This window comes from Mustela lutreola, chromosome 18 (genome assembly GCF_030435805.1).
Source record: "Mustela lutreola isolate mMusLut2 chromosome 18, mMusLut2.pri, whole genome shotgun sequence".
NCBI lineage: Eukaryota > Metazoa > Chordata > Mammalia > Carnivora > Mustelidae > Mustela > Mustela lutreola.
Window position 1 is genome coordinate 2,671,735 of NC_081307.1, and position 25,283 is coordinate 2,697,017.

At 37.7% G+C, this 25,283-nt stretch overlaps 1 protein-coding gene across 3 annotated transcripts in view; it reads right to left on the reverse strand.

Moving 5' to 3' along the window:
• PSD3 (pleckstrin and Sec7 domain containing 3) overlaps positions 1–25,283 on the reverse strand; it is a 769,411-nt gene that overhangs the window by 484,479 nt on the left and 259,649 nt on the right. For 2 of the 3 annotated variants that reach the window (XM_059155883.1, XM_059155885.1), the window contains one exon: positions 5,147–5,255. In XM_059155883.1, coding sequence (XP_059011866.1) covers positions 5,147–5,255 — 109 coding nt within the window. Of the gene's footprint in view, positions 1–5,146; positions 5,256–14,530; positions 14,647–25,283 lie in introns of those variants that run through there. The other variant, XM_059155884.1, reaches the window with a different exon arrangement.

The window sequence follows — 25,283 nt, forward strand, 5'->3', positions numbered from 1 at the left end:
TCATGACCTGAACTGAAGGCAGAGGCTTTAACCCACTGAGCTACCCAGGTGTCCCTCCTTTTCTAAATCCTATTAAAATAAAAGCAAATTTCAAAAGAAAATAATGTTAACGATGCTGAAAAAAAGAGGAATATTACTAAGCCAGAAATTTTAATGAGTTTATCAGACTGAAAGGGATGGATGGGGTTATAACTACAAAATAAAGCAGAAATCACAACCAAGACCCAATCCAGAAGGCTTCAGATATGCTAATGGTAATGCCTCAGAGAAGCTAAAAGCCCAGGGTTGACAGATGTCCATATAGGTATGGATAAGCAGAATGAGAATGGGAAGCAGAACAGATGTCACTGTGATTAACTGAAGAATTAACTACAGAACGGCTTCCTATGTTGGTCCCTCTCCCACCACCCTCCCTACCTAGAGGCTTGCTGGCATCAAAGACTTAGCTTGAATATAACAGGCAGCACACCCACCTCTACCCCTATACCCGTCCACAAATCTCAATGCACCAATATTCTTCTCAGCCCTTCTCTATACACAAGGAAGAGGCCTGTTGGGGATGCGTTCCACACACACAAAGAAGTTCTAGCTGTCATATTTGGAAACTCAGTCTTTTACTCATGCGTATGAATGGGGGGGAAAAAAAACAACTCCAACACACATTTAAGGAAAATGTGGCTTCCAAGAGAAGCTCCAAGATTGAATAAAATAGAACTGACCCTGGATGAAGTAGAAATTACAGAAACAGAAGGTAATCTTAGAAAAACAATTCTAATGAATTCTTTAGAGAGATTAGAAATAATAATGTATACATAAAAGAACAGATAAAATGAAAACTGAGTGATCAGAGATTGGGAAAGAGCTTTTGAAATTATAAAATAGAATTATCAAAGTGAAACTTCTATTAGAGAGAATGGAAGGTAATATTTTAAAACAGAAGGGAAAAATTAAGAGACATTGATAATAATCTGTATTTTTTAATTTTCTATAACTTATATTTGGTTCTTGTTCAAATATGTATGTCTAATTTCACATTTTCCTCTTTCATCATAATGGTGTCTCTTCCTTCTTTTATCTTTTAAACAACCAATTTTACAGTTTCACAATACTCCATCTCTGGTACTTTGAATCTTGATTCCCTGTTTTTGTGAATATGGACTTCCCCTCCTTCCATGCAAGTTCCTTCCTTTTTGCAATTTATACCATTTTAATGTGAGTTGATTAATGTTATGGATTACTGGTTTATTTATTAATATGAGAGTTTTCTGTGTCCTGAGCTATGAAACAATCCCTCAGTGGTTTTGCATTTACTTTGACAATAATTTGTGGGTTTTCGCTAGTCTGTGAAACTGAAAACTAAAGGATACCTCATTTAAAATAGAGTGGGGAGGCCAGAACGGGAGCTCTCATGCCCTACTACTGTCAACTGCAGATGCCAACAGGAAGAGAGGTATTGTGCTTTCCCAACAGGAAGAAGCCTACTTTATGAGTTCCGCAGGAGAAAGGAAGAATTTCTCACTGGCCAGCAATAAACTCAACCAATAATACCACGACTCAACCTATGCCAAACTGTCCACCAACCTAAACTCTTGCTTCCAATGGACTTCTGTTCAAAGCAGCTCCTCCCATCTTCCTTTCTTTCTATAAAAGTACGGTTCCTTTCCTTTTATCTTTGGACTCCTACATTTTGCCATACTTTGCATGTCCCAAATTGCAATTCCTCTGCTGTTCCTGAATAAATGGATCAGTAAAGAATACAAGAGTAAGATTCTTCTTATATTAACTTCTAAGAGTTAATATAAGAAGTTGATCTTCTTAGCATCCCACAGGCCCTTTTACTTCCTCACACACTTCCATAACTCACTTGTGTTCTCCCTGTAAGTTGAGAACCAGAGTTTCACTCTTCTTCAAAGCCTTTCTCAATTATTTCTTCCTTCCTGATTTTGATAAAAGAGAGACCAACCAACAGTGGTTATCTGATACTGCCTTACAAACACTTCAAAAAACACACTTTCCTAAAATGAAGCCAACCTTCTGTTAAAGTATACTTTATCTGACTAGTTTAGAAAAGCCATGCTGGTCATCTATGTGAGGCAACCTAAAGAGGAAAAGTGTGGTAAGTGGAAGTCTGATCATTAGCCAAACACTAATTAATTAATACAGGCCTTATGGTTAGCTCCAGATGAGTCTCCTATGATACCTCTTTCCATCTCTCTGAAGTTCAATGCAACTCCATTTGTATTCCAACAGCTGACTGGAATGGAAGAGGAGAGCCTACCTCTGGTGACTCACAGCCTCATTAAGTCACAGCACAAGTGATGTCACACATAGCAAGAGCCTTTCAACAATCACCAACTACTGTTCTCGCCCTTGAGAAGTTCCTGAACGCTGCAGCTCCCAGAAAGCAGGCGAACAAAGAAACCCAGTGAAGTACAGTCATCGCTTTCCTTTCACTACACTGATGAACTAGATCTTAATTCCAAGTCATCGTCCCACAATTCACATGTTCTCCTGTACCCCATCCAACACCCTAAGCCTTGTCAGTGATTCAAAAATCCCTGCAATAAGCTGTAGTTTGCAAATAATCTTGACTTGTTTCCCCTAGAACCTCCCACCTACAACTCCTGTTAAGTCCCTGCTCAATGGCAAAGTCTAAGTCTTCTCTCCCTGTAGCGGCGACACTTTCCTTGGGCCTAACTGGGGATCACGAACCAAGTGACTTTACCTGGTCTGAATATGTCATTACTAGGGTATCACCCCTCAGGTGATGGCATGTGAGTATTACTGGGGATGCATCCATTTCTCCAGCAGTATGCTTCTGGAGCACCTACTTTAAGTCACTTATTTAATCACTTTTTTTTTTTTTAAAGAAAAAAAAACCTTTGAGGGAAGAAGTATGTCTATCAAATTCAAATAAAACACTGTCCTATTCTCTTACTTTACCTTGCAGTATTCTGAATCCGGGCAGTGTTGTGATGACAGATGACTAGTCTATGTAAAGAAATTTCAACAGTGTTTTGAAATGGGAAAAAAAAAAAAGCCATAATTTTTTGTAAAGATATGAAAAGATATGTAAATATATGAAAAGAAAAAGAAAAAGAAATGAAAAAGGTATCTTACAACCCTCCTGTGGTAAGCAACAGCTTCTGCTGCTCTATTCCAAATTCAAGATCAATCCATCTTGATTTTCCACTTCCTTCTACACACCTGGATAATGTGCAAACTCTTTACCTTGCCTTAGAAGGCCCTCCATGATTTGGCCCCTTTTAAAATGATTATCTTGGCTGGTCCGAGTGCAGTGGTGTTTACAATTAAAATGATTATCTTGCTAAACTTATCTCTCTTTATATACTTTGTTAGCCAATCAGGCTAGTCTCCTTCCTGTCCTTCAAGCAATTTTTATCTTCTGCCACCATACCCTTGCTCATACCATTCCCTCCAATCTGAAATGCCCTCCCCCCAAATCCTCCTAATCAGAACACTAGTTGTTTCTTTACAAAAAAGTTCAACTTCTACCTCTCCAGGAAGTCAGAGCTAGAAATGATTATTCTCTCCTCCTGGTCACTTACACATCTGTTTCTCCCTGACCAAAGAATAAGTTCCTAAAAGGAAGAACTCTATCTGTACTTCTTTGCTTCCTCACAGTGCCCAGTACAGGTGACTACACTACTAAGTGTTCTTTAAACATATTTATTGAATAAATGCATGTATACTTTCATACCTGCAGAATATATCACCACAAGAAAAAAATAACACTAACCATCTTTACCAAGGCAAATAAAAACAGGTTTAAAATGTCATTAAAATGTCATTCTGATTTGCCCCAGGTATACAGGTATACTCAAAACCTATACATAAGAAGAGCCAAACTCATCCACCAAGTCAGAGAACTATGAAGACTTTTGATATTATCTCTAATATCAAATTAGTGAAGCAAAAATCATTTTTTAACAAAGTCAAAAATAACAGCACAAAATCACAATGTGACATGCAAAGGTAAAGCTATGTCAAGAAGGAATTGTGTGTGTGTGTGTGTGTGTGTGTTTTAAGAAGGAGTTTTAACCCACTGAACCACCCAGGCGCCCCGAGAAGAAGGAGTTTTAAATAGTCTTGGACGAATCAGTATTCCCTGCCTGAGAAATAGTGAACAGATGATTAAGTGCCCCAAACCTCAAGCCCAGAATAGTTAGATATTTATGCTGAATGATAAACAGCAAATTGGGGCATTCTAATAAAAGCAGAATGATTTTTTTTTTAAATAATCAAGCTAGTTTATACTTCCTTAAGAGTTTGCAGCTAATGAAATCTAATAAGTATTCATTATTAAGGTAAAAGAAATTCTTAAATGAATGCAAATGCACTACATTCTTGCTATCCCCCAATATTATGAGGTCTATCACATAATCCTATCCAACACAGAAGTCCAAAATGCAGTTATTATTTGATTTTTTTTCAACTGGACAACAACTATTATTGGGTCAGATTCCTTGTCTACCCAAAACAAAAATCAATGTCAGACAGTGAAAGAATTGAGGAAAGTCAAGACTGTACTTCAAAGGTCAGGGACATAGTGTTGACGATGATGATTACAGTAAATAATAACATCAGCAAACACTTTCATAGCACTTATTACATGCTACATGTGGCTCTTAGATCTTTATATAGGTCAATTTACTTAAAACCTTAAGAGAATTCTGAGACATATGTAACTATTTTATCTATAACCTATAGAATCTCATTTTACAGATGACAGCACTGAGGCACAGAGAGGTTAGCCTACTCAAGGTCACAAACTTCATAAGCTACAAGGCCAGAATTCAAACACAGGAAGTCTAGCTCCAGAGCCCAGATTCCTAAGCACAGGCAGGATCCCTTTCCTAGCTAACTCCCCAGACACATTAATATCCCTTTTATCATTACTGAGTTTCTCCACCCTCATCCCTACCTTCCCACCTCTTTGAAACCCGCTCACTTTAATTATTCTTTAAAACAAACTTTCTAAGAAATACTGGATGTGATTCTTGTAGCCTGTTCTGGGTACTTTCAAATCAGTTCTTGGTCTGAAGAATTTTCAGCTTCTGAGATAGCAAAGTTCAATAGCACTTCACATCTGTTACCTGCAGGAGGAGGGTCAGGAAACACTTACTAGTATCTGGAGGATTCTCTTCAGATCTGCCAAATAAGAACTCATATTTGGCCTTGGCAACACTCTGGGAATGCGCTGATGCATTGTTAACCCAAACAAATGTCTCTGCCTGCAAAATTAAAACATAACAAAGACATCATTTAAAATATATCATAAAAATACATTATAAAGCAAACCAACCACAAGATAATGGTTAGGCAATAATGACATATCTACTTGACAGAATGATACAATAAGCCATTAAAAATGAAACATGAAAAAACATAACACAACAAAAAACAAAATACAAGATGATCACTGCAAGATTACAATTATATTGAAAAATAAATATACATCAATTGGGAATAAGATAAATATGAAAATTTTGCCTTGATGGGAGGGCAGAACTATGGTACAATATCTTTTTTTAATTAAAGTATAAGTTTCAGGTATAAAACATAGTGATATAAAATGTTCACCACAATAAATATAGTTACCACCTGCCATCATACAAAGTCATTCCAACAGTATTGACTACATTCCCTATACTGTAACTTTCAACCCCATGACATGTTATAACTGGAAGTTTGACCTCCAAATCCCCTTCCCCTATTTAGCCCATCCTCCTACTCCTCTAGCAACCACCAGTTTGCTCTCTACATTTATGTTCTCTGCACTTATCTCTATTTCTGAGTATTTTTATGTTTGTCTGTTCACAGATTTTGTTTTTTAGATTCTACATATAAGTGAAATCATACGGCATTTGCCTCTGTCTGACTTACTTCACTTAGCATAATATTCTCTAGGTCCATTCACATCACGGTAAATGGCAAGCTTTCCGTCCTTTTTATGGCTGCGTATTATTCCATTGTACATATATACCACATCTTATTAATCCATTCATTTGTGGATGGGTACTTGGGTTGCTTCCATATCTTGGCTATTAGAAATAAAACTGCAATAAACACATAGGTGCATATACCTTTTCAAATTTTTTTTGTTTTGTTTTGTTTTTAAAATTTTGTTTATTTCACAGAGATCACAAGTAGATGGAGAGGCAGGCAAAGAGAGAGAGGAGGAAGCATGCTCCCCGCTGAGCAGAGAGGCCGATGCGGGGTTCAATCCCAGGACCCTGGAAACATGACCCGAGCTAAAGGCAGAGGCTTTAACCCACTGAGCCACACAGGTGCCCCTCAAATTAACGTTTTTGTTTTCTTCTTCCAGAGCAGGGTTCCTGGATTACATAGTACTTCTATTTTTAGATTTTTGAGGTGCCTCCCTACTGTTTTCCATAGTCGCTGCACCAATTTATGTTCCCACCAACAGTGCATGAGGTTTCCCTTTTCTTCACATCCTCACTAACACTGTTATTTCTTGTCTTTTTTATAATAGTCATTAGCCATTCTGTCTGTGGGAGGGGATGTCTCATTGTGATTTTATTCTACATTTCTCTGATGATGAGTGATGTTAAACATCTTTTCACATGTCTCTTGGCCATCTGTCTTCTTTTGGAGAAATGTCTATTCAGGTGCTTTTCCCAATTTTTAATCAATTATTTGGTTTTTCTTCTTTTGTCTTCTTTTAGGAGTTTTTTGGTTCCAGGTCATACATTTTGGCCTTCTATCCATTTTGAGTTTATTTTTGTGTATGGTGTAAGAAAGCGGTCTGGTTTCATTCTTTTGCATGTTGCTGTCTAGTCTTCCCAACACTGTTTACTAAAGAGATGGTCTTTTCCCCAGTGTATATTTTGCCTCCATCATAAATTTATTGACCATATATGTGTAGGTTTATTTTGGGACTATCTTTCCTGTGCAACTGATCTACGTGCCTATTTTTGTGCCAGGACCATACTGTTTTGAGTACTATAGCTCTGCAGTATATTCTGAAGTCTGGAATTGTGATACCTCCAACTTTGTGCTTCATTCTCAAAATCGTTTTGGACATTCAGGGTCCTTTATGGTTCCATATAAATTTTACGATTGTTTGTTCTAGTTCTGTGAAAAGTACTATTGGTATTTTGATAGGGACTGCACTGAATCTATAGACTGTTTGGGGTTAGTATGGACATTTTAACAATATTAATTCTTCTAGTCTGTAAGTGTGGTCTATCGTTCCACTTATTTGTGTCATCTTCAATTTCCTTCATCAACATCTTAAAAGTTTTCAGAGTACAAGTCTTTCACCACCTTGGTTAAATTTATTCCTAAGTATTTTATTCTTTTTCTGATGTTACTGAAAATGGGACTATCTTCCTAATTTCTATTTCTGCTAGTCCATTATTACTGTATAGAAACCCAACAGGATTTTGTATATTAATTTTGCATCCTTGCCACTTTACTGAATTCATTTATCAGTTCTAATAATTTTTAGTGGACTCTTTAGGCTTTCTCTATATAATACCACGTCATCTGCAAACATTGACAGTTCTACTTCTTCCTTACAAATCTGGATGTATTTTATTTCTTTTTCTTAACTGACTGCTTCAGCTAAGACTTCCAGTTGAATAAAAGTGGCGAGAGTTGACATCCCTGTTTGTTCCTAGTCTCAGAGAAAAAACTTCTGATTTTTCACCATTGAGTATGGTATTAACGGTGGGTTGGCAGAATTTTTAAAATTAAATTTGTTACTTTTCTGCAATTAGAAAACTGTATTTTATTTTTAGATGCATTATTTTCCAAATGATTATCATTACCCCACACCTCAGAGCAAGAATATTTGTGCATAGGTTCTACTAAAATATACCAACAAAAAGTGGTCTTTCCCCAAAAGAGACCATAATTTTTATATAATCAGGAACACCATTCAGCCAAACAGGAGGCACAGAGTAGAAGTGATCCCGTTTGTACTAATCCCACTTATACTAACTGTCATCTCACTTATACTAATTGTCCTAAATTAAAGCATCTGTCCCAACACTCTTTGGAATTCCTTAAAGTCCCCTATTTGAAAGAAAAGCTACAAAGGTAATTGTGAAAGTGGTTCACATCATGATTCTGAATTCCTATAACCGTCTTCCTGGTTGCTTTAGGCAACTACCAAAAATCAGGAATGCCTCCCTTCTCTGGTCTAGGATTGATTAAAAATAAGTAACAAGGCAGAAACTGGAAAACACAGAGAAATCTGACCTAGTTCATTCAAGCAGCCATTTTTCTGCCACTTTACCCTGAATTCAAAAATCAGCCAGGATCCAGCCACTGACTGCCCCACTGTTTCCACCCTCTAACTGTGAGACATCTTTTCTCATATCTGCGTAGCAGACTTGACCATTCACTTTAAGAGAGAGAAACACAAAAGGTTTTATCGGCAACCAGGCAACTACTTCAAAGAGGGAGATTTTATGATTTCTATTATATTCTTTGGAGCAGAAATGACTGACAGTAATGATGGGGTTATGATTGATTCCATCATCCTGCTGCAGAACAGTTCAATGGGCAGGCTTCTTTTTGCTCTTTAATACCAATATCAAAGAGCTAGCTAGTACAATTTTGAGATAACAATTTATTTCTTAAAATATCTCTACAATCACTTAATGTTCATTATGTGTAAAATTTATCTTTATGGTAAAGGTGCACACTCCTCTTGGAGTTACATGCTTGATAATCACAGGCTGTTAACCAACCTTTTCCCCAGCACAGAGGAAATATCAACATTTTGGTGTGTTTAGGGAGCTTCAGACTGGTAGAAAAGGAATGTGGTACCCTAATTTAGGTTGAGTGGTTAGGGAAGTCTCTCTGAGGAACTAATGTTTGCAAAGATGAGAAGGATGAGAAAGCCCCATCATCTAAGCAGAGGGAGAGTCAGACACAACAGCTAAAGCATGAAAGGAAAAGGCTACTCAAATGATTGAAAGGCCAGTGTGGCCACAGAATAGTGGGTAAATGGTAAACTAGAGAGACCGACCAGGAAAATAACACAGCAGAAAGTAAAACTGTAGAGGAGACAGGGGCCAAACACACAAGGTGTTGTAGGTCAAGGAAAGGTTTAATGGGAAGCTAGTAAAGGGATTGAAATATATGGAAATTCACTAACTTTTTTTAAAGATCATTCATTTAAACTTTTTTAAAATAGCATATAATTATTATTATAAGAAAATGGATTTAAATTAGTTAAGAGGAAGCAGACACCTGTTAGGGGTCCAGAGAATATGGAAAGTTAGAGTAGAACGATGGCAATAGAAATAGGCAGAAGTCAATGGATTTTAAACATTTTGTAGGGAGGATCTACATAAATTTTTTGATAAATTGGGTTTAAGGAATGAGAGACAGGGAGAAATCAGGGGTAATTATAATGAACAACATTTACTAACCACTCGGTTCCAGCAAATCATTGCTCTAACACAGCAGAGAGAAACTTATCATGCCTGACTCCATATTGCTTCTACTTCCCTTGGTACTGTGACTTATAGCTTGGAAACTCCTGCTCACCCCTGCACCTGCACATACAGCTAAGATTCGCAAAAACTGTATTCCATCCAAAATATAACTCACCCAGGGAAATAAGGAAGTATGTACAAAAATGACTCTGCTATGTTCAAGATTTACAGAATGGGATGACTAGATTCATACATCCAACGATCAACTGACCAAGGACAAAGAAGTTATACAACCTTCTTCAGATCTCTACAGATATCAGTCACCTTTTGACTCCAACCCTCTCCTACTTCCCCTCTTCCTAACATAAAAGAATCTCAAATCTCATGCCTAGGGAGATGGTCTTTGGATCAATAGTACAAGTCCACCATCAGTTTGCTGGCTTTCTGAATAAAATTGCTCTCCTTGCCCCAGCATCATGCCCTTGACTTACTGCTCTATTGTGTGGCCAGCAGGACAAGCTTGGACTCAGTCACACTTATGCAATACACGGGATATCTCATATAACACTCAGAACAATCATGTGAGGTGGGCACTACTATCATCCCAGTCTCATATGTAGAGAAAGAAGCGATGAGCGGGTAAGTAACTTGTCCAGCGTTATAAAGCTAGAAAATTATGGATTCAAATCCTGAATCCAGATCCCATGGCCCAAAAAATGACTCCCAGAAATGTGGCCTAAGCAACTGGGTGCATGTATTGAGACAAAAGAGACTAGAGAAGGAACATTATCAACAACTTGGATTTGGGCTTCCAGGTGACCTCTCAAGGTCTCAGTAAAACAAACAGAAAAGAAAATTCTAAAGTCAAAATCCATTACAATGATGCTTTAGAAAAAAAGAAAGAAAGAAAAGCTGCAATCTATGAAGCACCAGTTTTAAGAAATTGCAGAAAGATAATTTTTTGGGCATAGTTTCTATTTGAAGTCTGAAAACTGTTCTCCAAAGGAACATTCCTCCTGAGCAAGGGTTCTTAACCTCAGTTCCAAAGGGGTCTGTCAGTAAAATTCTGGAAATCTGAAGTTAGATGGTGAAAAAAAAATCCATCTTTATTTTCACTTACCTTAAGCCTTTTTTCAAGTATGAATGTATGTGATGAAGTATTATTATCAGTAGCTGCAACTTTGTTAATAGAAATCACAACCATTTTCACAATACCTAACAGTTACTGCAGATATTCTAAAATATAATTATACTCTTACCTACTTTGAAATTATTGTAGTTACTAGGCCCACCACTAAATTTAATCATGAATAAAGAGGGGCGCCTGGGTGGCTCAGTCAATTAAGCATCTGCCTTCAGCTCAGACTGTGATCTGAGAGTCCTGGGATCGAGTCCCACATCAGGCTCCCTGCTCTGTGGAGAGCCTCCTTCTCCCTCTGCTCCTCTGTCTCTCTCTCACCAATGAATAAATAAAATCCTAAAAAAAAAAAAAAGAAAGAAAGAAAAGAATAGAATCGTATTGCCCTATCAAAAAGGCGTTTGATATTTTTTTAAACATATGTGTTAAACACAGTAACTGATTTTCCTGTGGCTCCATGTGTATTACTGTATATACTTAGAAAGCACTATTCTGACTAGAGATCCAGAGCATTACCCAACTGCCAAAGGGGCCCTGGCACAAAATGGTTACCACAGGGGAGGTGGGCAGTGGGGTGGAGGAAATACATGATGGCGATTAAAGAGTATGCTGATCATGATGAAATAAAATAAAATAATTTAAAAAAGAAAACAAACAAAAAAGAAGAGACCCTGCTTAAGAACATTGTTCCTTAATATGCATCTCATGACACATTAGTGACCTGAGCAGAATTTTATGTTTATACAGACATACATATATATATTTAAAAGAATGAAACTGAAAATACCAGAGTATGATGTCTTACTATGCACTAAGATAAACATCGTTTTTATAAAACTCCTAAGTTACTTGTGTGCATGAGCACATGCGTGTGGGTGTGTGTGTGTGCCTGTGTGACAGAGAGATCACAATGTAAAATGTACTATTTTATGAACTATTGGAAATGCATTGTTCTGGAATGGCTCTCAAACTTCAGCATGAATTGGCATCATCTACAGGGTTTGTTAAGACTCGTACCTTGGATTCGTACCTTGGATTCATTCACCCAGAGTGTCTGTTTTAGTAGGTCTGGATGTTTGATCTGAGAATTTGCATTTTCTAACAATGTTGCAGGTAATGTTAATGCTGGTGCTCTAGGGGCTGAATGTTGTGAACTGCCTAGATCAGTGTTTTTCATCCTACTTGTATGTATAAATCACATGGGAATCTTGTTCAAATAAAGAGTAGCAGGTCTAGGGTGGTGCCTGAGATGCCTGAAACTCTGAATTCCTAAGAAGTTCCCAGACGGATGATGACACGGGTTCACAAAGAGCATCTGTGCTAATGTTTAAAAGTAAAGCAGTGTTCAAATCATATTCGGACTACAGAGAAGAGAAGCATTTTTTAAAGGGATGTTTTACCCAGGAATTAAATACACCAAAAGATTCCACTCTGATAAAGCACTCCATGCTATGATAATTATGAGGGGTCCTAAAACCTCTCATTCAGACCCGAATCAAATCATTAACATTCCTCCACCTTGCCTAATGAAATAAAATCCATTCTGCCTACATTAACTATTCTAAACCTACACACACACACGCACACACACACACACACACACAGAGGTCACATATATACACATGTATACCCTCCTCCTATGCCAAGTACTGTATCAGCACCTATCTGTCCAATAATTTTTGTAGGTCTTTGAAAAACAGTATTTGAAACAAGCAACTTGACCAAAGACCCATATAATTCAGTACTACTTTTGCCTTCTGTATTACTAATCGAACAAAATATATTTTTTTATTTTGTCAGAGTCATTTAAGAAGGATAGATTGCATTAAGAAGTATTGGATATGAAGGAACATGAGCAAACGGACTGCCAGATGATCGCCACTTTAATCCTACCTGGAATTACCACCCAACCTCATTCTAACACTTAGGCTTTGGATGTTGGCTTCCATACTGAGAAAGAGTGTTATTCAAACTTATCTCTAAGGTCCCTTCAAATTCTGAAGCACAAAGATACTTCACAGTTCTGAATCACCTTCACAGATATTACATTAAGGAGGAAGAACACAACATTACAGTGACAGGATTATCAAAACTTGCCCCTGCATCTAAAGACGCAAGTCCACTATTACATGGACAGGACAAATAAAATCTCAATCTTACATTTTACATAGTTTTTCAAATTTGCAAGGAATTTGCACTGGCATTATCCAACTCTCAGCACGTTACTGACTATAATTACCAACCTCAGACATACAAGAAACACTACTCATGTAAAAATAATTGTTCTAATTGTCTAGCTGCAAAATATCAAGAGAAGAAAGCAGATAGTGGTAAGCAAATTTTCCAAGTAAAAGTAATTTGATTTGGGAGGGGAAGGATGGGGCCAAAGGATGGGAAGGGTTGAACAGGGACTGAGAGTAGAGTCTGTGGCTGGTGGTGTATGCTCATCATTTCCATTTCAGTGTGGTGTCCAGAGGATGTGAGAGCCTCCTCATCAATCAGAGCTGAGTATTACCAAATGCTTTAAGCCAGAGATGATTAAATGCTAAATAAAAGGCCATAAAGAGGGGCGCCTGGGTGGCTCAGTGGGTTAAGCCGCTGCCTTCGGCTCAGGTCATGATCTCGGGGTCCTGGGATTGAGTCCCGCATCGGGCTCTCTGCTCAGCAGGGAGCCTGCTTCCTCCTCTCTCTCTCTGCCTGCCTCTCTGCCTACTTGTAATCTCTCTCTGTCAAATAAATAAATAAATCTTTAAAAAAAAAAAAAAAAAAGGCCATAAAGACAGTATTTCAGAACTCATTAAGAACAAATACTTGGTTCCAACATTCACACTTTACCTTTGCACCTGTTGAGTCCCATCCACTCCCATAGCCCCGCAGAAGGCAGGCCTGTGGAAGCAGAACACTGAGGATGCCCTCTCAAGAGCAGGCAGGCCTTAATATTAATGTTGCAAAAGGTGACAGTTACATGGCTGTTACAGGCTGAACTATGTCCTCCAAAATTCCTATGCTCAAGTCCTAACCCCAGTACCTGAGATGGGATTGTACCTGGAGACAGTCTTTAAAGAAGTAATTAAGTTAAAATAAGGTCATTTGGGTGGACTCTAATTAAGTATGACTAGTATCCTTATAAGAAGACATAAGGACAGACACACACAGGAGGAAAACCATGTGAAGACACAAGGAGAGGTCAGCCATCTGCAAGCCAAGGAAAGAGGCTTTCCAAAGAAGCCAACCCTGCTGACACCTTAATCTCAGAATTCTAGACTCCAAATCTGTGATAAAATAATTTTGTCTCTGGCTGTCTAAACCACCTACCTGAGGTACCTTATATAGCAGCCTAGACAACTATTACATTACGGAAGGCAGCAACAGCTAAGAGCAAAAAAGGAAGTTATTTAGGATGACAAGTACTTTATGTCCTGTTAAAAGAGAACAGAACCGATGGAAGCCACACCATACAGTACTCAAACAAGAAGATTAGTAAAAAAGAATGGTTATCAAAAAGTTAGATCCTCAGCTCCCTACCTCTGCTTCAATGGGCTAGTGTCCCTCTCCAACCTAGGCAAAACAATGAAGCTGTATTCACTGGAGAGACTTTTTGAAGAACACCTCTGGCTGAGGGATACCAGGCACAAATGATACAAAACACCACAGTGGAAATGGGGATTTGTTTGCTAAATGTTAGGATGCCACCTAGTCTGTAAATGCTGGCACCCTAGACTTTTCCCTGCAGGCAGGCAGATGTGAAGAGTTTTCTCTGTAGAATGTAACCAGTCTAAGAAAGACCTAGATAATTAAATCAGGGGTCCACTAATAAGTGGCCTCATACAGGGAAGTTTAGAACTACCAACTGGCTGTTGGGACCCACTATTACATTACACCATATTCCTTAATTTTCACAACTGTGACACTTCATGCAAATTACCATAAACTTATTTTGTAGAATGTTCTTCACCTTGGGTTTATCTTTACATTTCCTCGTGATTAAGTTCCGATTATGCATCTTTGACATGAAGATCATTGAAGTGATGCTCTTCTGCTCTTTGCACCCTCCAGCAGCACAGGTTTAACCTGTCTGCTACTTAATCATATTCATTTTGATCTGCTAGGCTTCTCCACTGTCAACTGCTACTTTTTCTCATTGCAATTCATCAGCATGCTGTAAAAAAATACTTAGAAACTAAGTACATACCTTATGAAACTTTCAACCTAAGAATTTACTATTTTATTCAATGGGTTGTAAACTACTTTCATTATTTATTTCCAAGTTCAGATTACCTGGTTTTGACCAGTAGACATTCTAACTGGTCTCTGTTTTTCTCGAGTTGTCTCCATTACTTTATGAGGACCACTTTACTTTCTGGTACAATGGGATGTTCCAGGCTTCTCCCTAGAATCACCCATTTCTTTTTAAAAGGTGGGGTGGGGCACAAAAAAAACAGTCCTTTTAGTAAAGAATATTATCTAGTATTTAGATGGAAGAACTGGACTTTGGGTGGTAGGGTATGCTCATTGCTACTGGAGTGTAAGTGCTTATAGACCAGCTCAGAGGACACACAGAATTTTAAACAGATACACACAAGCATGTGTGCTCAGAGCAACACGCTGAATAAGAGGACCCCAGCATCAACATTCTAATCCCTGCTATCTGTGAATGCTGCCTTATATGGCAAAGACTTTGAAGACATGATTAAGTTTCTTGATATGAGGAGACTATTCTGGATTACACAGGTGGGCCAAGATGATACATAAAAAAAAAAAAAAAAAAAAAAAAAAAGTCAGAGGAAAGCAAAGTAAAACAGTGCTATGCAATTAGATGGATGAAGGGGCCAAATGCCCCCCCTGTAAGGAATGTTTCAGAGGCTAGAAACAGCAAAGAAGCTGATCCTCCCTAGTCTCCAGAGGAACCACTGCCTTTCTCGCACCTTCATTTTAGCCCCTAAGACTCCTTCAGACATTTGGCCTCAGAACTATAAGAGAATACATTTCTGCCATGTTGAGCTACCATGCTGTAGTACTTTGTTTCATCATCCATAGGAAACAAATAAACACAGAGAAATATATATACAAGTGTACACTTTTTAGTCTGTATTTCCATATCTATGCAATTAAAAAAGCAAGAGTTCACATTCACGTTCTTTTTGTAAGAATATTTTCGCTGCTTTCAAGTATAAATGAATTGTTAATGAAATAATCACAAGACTTATCAAGGAATTGTTATTCCACTAATAGTGTTCCTCGTGATTGCAGTTCATCGAAATACACTCACTATTCCACTATAGCTAAGAAATTTGTATTGCTGAAAAGCCAAAAACAAAAACCATCCATTTCTTCCATTGCCATGGTTATAAAGAGAGATATTCAAATCTTATCATGTGCAGCATTTTTCCCTTTAAAAAGATATCTGACACATGCCTGCATATCAACAAGCAGAAAAAAAACGCTGATGTCTGAGAAGGGGGTGGCCCAATTTAGCAGTGGGGAATTTAGAATTTCCCTACAACCAGCTCCTACTACCCTGACAGACTAAATGAACAGATATTCCAAAACCAAGTAAAATTGGGACAGAGGGCCTCTCAAGAGTAGAGAGGGGCTGGGGTGGCTCAGTTGGTTAGGTGACTGCCCTCGGCTCAGGTCATGATCCTGGAGTTCCGGGATCAAACCCCTTGTCGGGCTCCCTGCTTGGCAGGGAGTCTGTTTCTCCCTCTGACCTCTCCCCTCTCATGTGCTCTCCCCCTCTCATTCTCTCTCTCTCAAATAAATAAATTAAAAAAAAAAAAAAAAAAAAGAGTAGAGAGAGGCCAAAAACAGCCAGGAGACAAACAGGTAGAAGAAAGGCTAAATCTTTTGACTTCTAAAGATTGAAAACAGCTTCAAAACCAAAGAGCAAAGCAGGAAACAAGCTACAAGACCAAAGGGAAGACAGTAGAAAAAGGAGACCTCAGCTCCTCATCTAGTCACTAAGGAGCCCTGCTGCCAAGCCAGTTTTTTACTGTGTGAGCACAAAAACAAGAGCTGAATTCATGGCTTTTTTAAAAGCCCCTGGGGGTCCATTCTCATTTTCCTACCAGCTGCTGTCTACTCACTCAGCCAATTTCCCGAAAGCTCAGTCCCCTGGGGCAGGGCAAGTGGGGGTTCTGCTGCTCCTCCAGGCATGGAGTCAGGAACCAAGACTAATGGGGGAGAGGGTGGCTGGTGCTCCAGACCAAGCAGAGTCACCCTGCTGCCTTCTACCACATGTGAAGTCAAAGGGAAGGATAAGGAAGCTTTGGACCAATCAAAGGACTCCTCCCTTGATAATCTGCATCTTGGACCCATTTTAGTTGCCTTCTGAGCAAATGGGAAGATTCTATCTCCTTCTTGGAACTGTGCCCATACTGGGCAAGACTCTGCATTCATAAAACATTATGACTTATTACAAAGAATGACAGAATCTTTTATTTTGAAGGGAGGGCAATGGAGAAAGTCAGTGGCTAGGAAACTAGATGATGAACACTCATTTGTAACAAAACCTCCATAAAACAAATGCAAGACATAGGGATCAAATTTTCCTCACAGCTCCTTCACTAAGTCACCAACTAAATGAAGTGCTGGAGAGCTTCTAAGAAAGAATTAAAAAGAAAATTAGCAACCAAATATTATCAATTCATAATATATTCTCTGCCTTTCCCACTATTTCATAGTCAGTAATGACTAGAGGGTGGGACCTTTGGCAGCAAACATACAGTGACAGGATTTCATTTTGCCTTTCTTGCTTCCCTATCCACCTACTACCTACCACTTCCAACGCTCTGACCTGTGCGCTTCAGGTTTAAATCTCCTAAATGAAGCAGACAATAGAAAGATCCAGATTTTAAAGAGAAAGACACACATTTTTAAGCCTTTGAACACATCTCCCTACCTATTTCAGGTCCTTACTCAGGAGGCCGTAGCTTTCCACATAGGCAGAGCACTGCATGACTACAGCAACATAAGGGAGTACCGCAAAGCCACACAGAACTTTAGAAGTCAGCCCAGCAAAATCAACATCCCTCCAAGGAAATCAGACTTCGAATAATAGCATTGACAAATGCTCCTCTCTGTACTCAAAAAAAAAAAAAAAGGGTGGGGGTGCAGGAAGACTAGGTACTGAGAACAATCAAAACCAGTATCACACAAAGCAGACAGACTACAGGCTTATAATAAGTGTTCCAAAATGTTTTGCTAAATCCTTATAAATTCAGCAACCTCAAAAACTCTGGAAGGCTTGGCAGAAACACCACCAAAAAACTACATGAATGAAAACTATCTGCCTACTCACTTAAATCTAAGCTTTGCAAAATATAAATGTGTCTTTAATTACTTCAAAGGTTCCACCAAATTCTGAAAAAAATTACAACCACTCTCATGTTTAAAAAGTATGTCATTTGGCACTTTGACAGGAAGGAAAAATAGGAGCCAAATGTGACCAAGATGGAAACCATGAGAACTAAGTGTATTCTCACCTTAGTTTAATACATCTTTATTTCCCTTAACTTAAAAGTGACCTCTTGGGTGGCAGCTATGTATTTTAGTGAAACACGTCAAACCCAGGAGTGGATCTTACAAATAAGACATGCTAAAGATGGTTCCTGTTTAAGGTAAGAAAAGCAGCCACAATTTTCCTCTCAAGGAAGCATGTGAGGGATCAAATAAAGCAACATTCTTTCCTACTTTTGAAGTCCAAGTCATTTACCAGACCCATATGTATAGAGAAAAAAGTGCTTCTGGGCAAATACAAGCATTCTAAAAGCCATAAAATTCAGGTTGTAATTTAAGCTGAAACGACACATGAAATCTTAGGGAGTAATGCAATCAGTGCATTAATTTCTATAAGAAAATATGCAGTCCAAAGCAAAGTGTCTCCAAACTCCTCTTGAAAAACAATGAATGATCATGAAATTTGTATAGAGAAAACTCTAAGGATCAGGTCAACCACCCTGGAGCTGGTTAGTCCTACAGGACATAAATCCAGACCAGACAATACCAAACATCACATCCCTAGCTGCTAACAAATGCCTATTATGAAGAAGTGTGCATGAGCTAAGATAAAAACAATGTTTTATAAAATACACATCTGTCAAGGCAAGGTACAGAAGGACACCAAATAGAACACTAGGTCCTGATAACAGAAATTTAACAAAAAATTCTAAGTCAATTCTCAGACAAATAACTCTAATTATCAATGGTCTTGATAAATTTTTTCACCAGATTTTTAATTTTAATTTAAAATCAAACACAAAAGTGAAATATTTATGTGGGTGCTTAATACCCCTGGTTAATCACCAAAAGTCTTTTTTCTTTTTTTTTTTTTTTTTTTTTTTTTTCCAAAAAGTCCTGACAAACCAATATACATTAATTGCCAAACTTTCGACTGATAACTTCCCAGCATCCCAGCTTCAGGAAAGCTACCATGGGCAGTTAATAGGTAAAAGACACTACACAAACTGACAAAATAATTCGGATTTTTATTTCAGAAGATCTCTGTTTTTAAACTTAAGCACTGTCAGGATACTCAATGGACCTTTAATACTAAAAAATTCCAATTGTACATGTTTAGATTTTGCAAAGACACACATGTGTAATCCAAAATGAGTAAACTTCTCAGAAACAAACTGCTTACATAAAGACGATAGAAGAAAGTAATTATTTCAGGACTTTTATGTCCCATTTGGTCAGTTACCTCTTCGGGGACATCAAGTTGTACACTGGTCTCTGACAGAGTTCATCAGCCTCAACCACAGAAGCAGGTGATCTAGGAACAGTCTTGCTCAGACTTATACCCACGAAAGATAACATTAGGAGAGAGAAACATTCTAGAGTACTATTTGTGCTGGCCCAGGGAACATCTGTGATAAACTGCAGATTGCTGAACTACTCAGGCACACTGGATCAGATTCTTGGAACCTCATCTTGGAGAACCTAAATTTTTACTGTATTCCTCCAGCTGATTCTTAGGCATGCTGAAGTTGGAGAGCTATCAGAGCTCCATGGAGTATATAACTGAGCCCTCAATAAGTACTAAGAAACAGCAGGACAGCTCACAGAAAGGAACAAAGGCTGTTTCTCTTAGGCTACCTTCATCATTTGTACAGCAAAACTACAACCATGAGATACCTGGGAAAAATGTACTCTTAGGATTTCTGGTTTATTATGGGTATTTTATATCTTGGTGTTAAAGATGTTAGCTGCTATTATCAATGGCTTTAAATCAGAACAGTAAGTGAGAACAATGCTATTAGCCATGAAGTTGTTTTTGGACCCAAGCAATGCAAGAAGTACAGTATGGAGTAATGTCTATTACTACAAAAGCCAAGTCATCCTCACAAACACTGAATTTTCAACAGACAATGCATGAGCTAAAGAATAAGAAGTGAATGCAAATTACCTTTGTTCTTAAATACAGAACACTGGAGAATAAATGATTCACTGAGGTAAGTCTTAACTTTTATAGTTTTAAAGACATCTACACATACCCTACACCCCCAACCTACCCACAGTCTCTGATCATCAAAGCTTCTGAGGATTAGAGGCTTGTTCTATTTTTACATCTATAATTGGAATATAAAAGTCAAGTGATAAACTATATCTTTTTGGTTGAGCTCAAATAAAACTTAGTGTTTTATTAAGTATTGAGAGTTAATTTTAAGAACGCTTGATTGGGCTTGCTGGAAACCTAGAAACTGACTTGTTTCTGTGGAAAAATAAAAGTATAGTTCCAAATAATGATAGATAAACTTCTGGGATTCACATATGAAACTCAGAGATTGTCTACATTTTACTTAGACATAGTAAAATCTGGTTAACCGAGATTGGTAGCTTACATAAATTTACCAATAAAGACGACCTATGTGAGTGATTACAGATCCCTAATTTTGGTTGAGGGAGCTGAAAACAAATCATCTTTTGTACAAGAGCACATCAGTTAAAAATATAAAGAGATGGTGATATTATTTGTTTAACACTTCTTTTATCTGGAACATAATAATGCAACAAACACATATCACGACAACAGAAAATAGATTTTCAGAGTATACATGTTCAAAAATCCATGAAATTAAATATATATACATTAATCAGGAGAACACTTGAGGGTTCTTGCATATGAAAAAGTGGGGGAAATATTGTTATTTTCTAAGTCAGTAAGACTCCCAACAGTTTATTAGGGAGAGGAGTAAACAAGTGTTAAGTCTCCCCTGCCATACATTCCCTCCCCCTCCATGACTACAGCTATAAGGACTCACAATTCAGTAAGAGATGATGGCCAGTTCTAGGAGTACATATCAATCACCTCAATACACGTAGGCTTCAGAATAAATACTCCCTCGGGAAAGAAGGGTGACTGCACACAACTTGAGAAATTAATCTAACTCGAGCAACAAAATCAAAGGTAAGAACAGGCCAGACAGAGTCCAACTCTCCAAGAACTAATTCCATGTCATCCCATCAATCCCTGTCCTCTCCATTCAGCATGAACACTGGAAAGCCTACTGAGACAGAGGCCAGCATTTGCTGAATTTATTTCCACTCTCCCACTGCAACCTGGAAAAGGAGGGACTTAGAGAAGAGACAGGAATAAGTTAGGCAGGTTGAGATCAGGTATACATTAGAACATAGCCACTTCCAAGGCTCTCAAAAGGCTCTTAAGCAGGAAATCACTGCTTGCCAAAGCTTATGAGATCACCAAGTCAAAAATGAATGCACTTACAGTTGGGGTGAAGTGTGGGTGCAACCAGCATGACCAAGAAACTCAGTGACCTGTGCAGTAGTAAATGAGTCTTAGGTCAGGATCCCTCAGACATTTGTCATGACATGCTCATAAACCACTGAAGCATAAAGAGATGTAACCTATTTGGAAGATAATTTGGCTATTTCTTCTTTTTATTTATTTATTTATTTATTTCACAGACAGAGATTACAAGTAGGCAGAGAGGCAGGCAGAGAGAGGAGGGAGCAGGCTCCCTGCTGAGCAGGCAGCCTGATGCGGGGCTCGATCCCATTACCCTGGGATCATGACCTGAGCCAAAGGCAGAGGCTTTAACCCACTGAGCCACCCCCAGGGGCCCCGATAATTTGGCTATTTCTGTCAAAATCTGAGATGGACACGTGCCTTTATCAACTCCGCTTGTAGGAATTTAGTCACAAAAACCAACATGTCAAAGAGGGCAGTAAAATGATATTTGTTTCAACAAAACACAAGAAATAATTTACATGACTATCAATAGAGGTCTAATGACCTATTCTAGAATGCAATGAAATACATAAAGATTTAAGAAAAGAATAAGGAAGACTTTATGTGCTACTCTAAAGCTATCTCCAAAGTACATTAAGTAAACACAGTAAAGTAGAAATCTGGGTAGAATAATTATTATTTCCAATTTGGGATTTGTTTGTTGGTTGGCTGTTTTTTTTTCAAGGTTCTCCAATCTATGGATTCCTTCTGAGCATTCAAGGAGTTACAGAAAACATTTACACATTTTCCTGTAAAGGAAAATTGCAGGTCAATCTTACAAAACTAAATGTAAAAATACTAAACAAATTAGCTAAGTGAATTCAACAATATATATTAAAAAAATAAAATTAAATAATCCATCACAACTGATCTGGATTTATCCCAAGAAAGCAAAGTTGTTTTAATTTTAGAACTCCATTAATGTAATGTACCATACTAACAAATTAAAGGAGCAAAAAAACCAATCTGATCATCAGAATACATGCCTAAAAATATTTGATAAAATTCAACATCCATTTATTATTTTAAAAGAATCCTTAGCAAAGTAAGTATAGAAAAGAAGTTCTGTAAACTGGCAAAGGCATTAGAAACAATCCAGAGTAAACACCATACTTACTCATGAAATTCTCTTCCTACCTGTCCTATAAGCAAACAACACAAAGGTATTCATTGGTGGACCTTAAACCCTTTTTGGAAGATAATCCCTTCAAAATATCCTACGTATGTTTTCAGCATATTTTATAACATCTTATGTCATAACTTCCAAAGCCAGAAGGTCCATGAATTCCAAATGAAAAATCCTTGAAGGCTTTAAAAAAAAAAAAGGTATAAAAATAAGAATGTATTCTATGGCACCATCTGATATACAGTACTGAAACAAGACTCTATACACTCAAGTGTTCAAAAAACTTAAATGTGTCCTCAGACGACAAAATAAAGTCCGTGCTCTGCAGCCCTGCATAATCTGGCTCCATCTCCTCCAACTTTTATCTCTCAATGATCCACTGCAGTAACCAACGCTATTCATACACTCAGCATTTAATGCCTTATGCCTCCACCAACCTTGTCCTGCCACCCTCTCTCCATCACACCCAACCAAGAGAAAAACAAGTCAAGATGAGTCAAGACATCATCTTTACTACTGATAAAGATGACTAGAGAAAATGAGTATAATCTATTATAAGAATTAGCCAGATTTCTCTAGCTAGTCATGGGCACAGCTAGACAACTCCAAACCATCCCAGCAGGGCCAGGTCTTGTAAGGCAGAAAAAGCCAAATGCAGCTGACTCTGAACAGAGAGGCCTAGCAGCTGCTGCATTGAAAATCTTCATTCTCCCCAACTCACCAGTCATTAAGTCACTCCTTTTTTCCTTTAACTAGAAACATTAGGCCAAGTAAAGATAAACTGTCTCACTAATACTCAACTCTTTCTTCAAGACGCAGTGCAAGTCCCACCTCTGACCTGAAAATCACCCCATCCCAGCTACCATTTATCATGCTATCCTTTCCTTGGAATTCCTATAGCACTTAATACTGTGCTACTCTTTTCATTTACAGTAATATCTGTTGTACTGATGAGAAGTCTATCAAGATAATATAAACAATAAGTCTCCTGATCCTGGGACTCTATCTTATCTCTCTTACTTTGCATCACTTAGATGCATGTCCTAACAAAATCGAAACTCAACTATTTACTGATTTTGAACAATTATTAATGTCAGAAAGTGGAGTATTCCATAGTTCAGAAGGAATGCTAAAATAAAGGGGAAACATAATTAAATGACCACTCTGAAGAGTCAGTGGCATGCCTGGTTAGAAGACAAAATACAAAATACAAAGAAAAAACAAAAGCCAAGAGAACAGACAGGCAAGAAAGAAGCGAGAGAGGGAACTACAGTTATTTAGAGGTGATCTGGAAAAGGCTCCTTTGAGTGTCAGAGTAATAAAGTGGAAATCATAAAATGGAAAGCTGTCCAACAAAGAACTGAACAAAACAATTCGTGAAAACAAATTAGGAAATGCATAAATATACTAAGGGTCACTTCACTATAGGTCATCAGCTGATCCTGAACTGCTTGCTGCCTCTGTGATATTGCTCACATAACAGAGTTGCCAAAAATTGAAGGGGTAACTAAGTCATTTTATACTCTCTTTACATATAACCAACAGATCCCAATTAGATCCTTATTAGAGTGCCAAGCCTAACTGAAAAGAATAATGAAGATGATTTAAGGAGCTGAAAAATGAAAGTTCTGCAAAGAGTAAAAATGCTCTGGACAAATACAAAAAAACTCGAAGGCATAATCATACTCTTGAAGACTAGAAGTTAAAGAGAATATAGCAAGTAGACATTTTACAGCTCCACTGAAAAATGATGAAATTCAGCAACAGAGAAATCCTATCTAAATACACAGGAGAAACTCTAAACACAAGCATTGTTAATGAAGCAGACGTAGAAACAATATGATCTTTTTTAGTCATCTCAATACTTGGTAGTCCACATAGTTGTCAACAAAATGGGACAGTAATACAGAACACAGTCACACAGAACATGTTGCTACAATTTAAGCTATCTAAAAGCAACAGAAGATAAAAAAAAAAAAACAAGTCATAAAAAATAAATATACACACACACTATTTGTAGAGCAAATATTCCTCTAGAGAGAGCTTTAAAATTGTCATTAAGGTATTTTGTTTGTCCTGAGTCAAACAGCAGATAAATCAGGTACCTGTCTGACAAAAATATTTCTAAATCCCAGTCGACAATATATGTGCTTCCTCCACTGCCCATAGCTCATTCCTTCAAGTACATAACAGACATTACCAGCTTTCCTGATAAAACTATAAAATCTACAACACTGGCTTTCATTCTGGAAAAATTTTGTATTAGTCTCAAAATGAAGAGAAGTCAATTTAAAACCTTGTTGTGCCTATTAGAAACTTCCTTCAACATTTTGCCCAACATTAAAAAAAAATTAAAAGTCTTTGGTTTTCTTTAAAGTTGGCAAGATATGACAATACAAACATACAGCCAAAGGGATTTTTTGTGGAGAAAAAGAAAATACCGTTTTGGAAAAAATGGCAAACCATATTGCAAATGCAATATGCAAGTAAGATGTCTTTTTTTAACTGGTAAAAAGATCATTCTGAGATGGGACTTGGAGTTATTTCAGTTTGATTCTCAAGTTTATGCTTGAATCCTTCCACAGCACTCTGAAGTTTGAATACCTCCAACTGCTGAAGAACTGACTAGCCTAGACAGCTCTTACTGTTTAGTTTAAAAAAAAAAAAAGACAGGGAGGAGTCAAGATGGCGGAGAAGTAGCAAGCTGAGACTGCTTCAGCTAGCCGGAGATCAGCTAGATAGCTTATCTAAAGATTGCAAACACCTGAAAATCCATCGGCAGATCGAAGAGAAGAAGAACAGCAATTCTGGAAACAGAAAAACAACCACTTT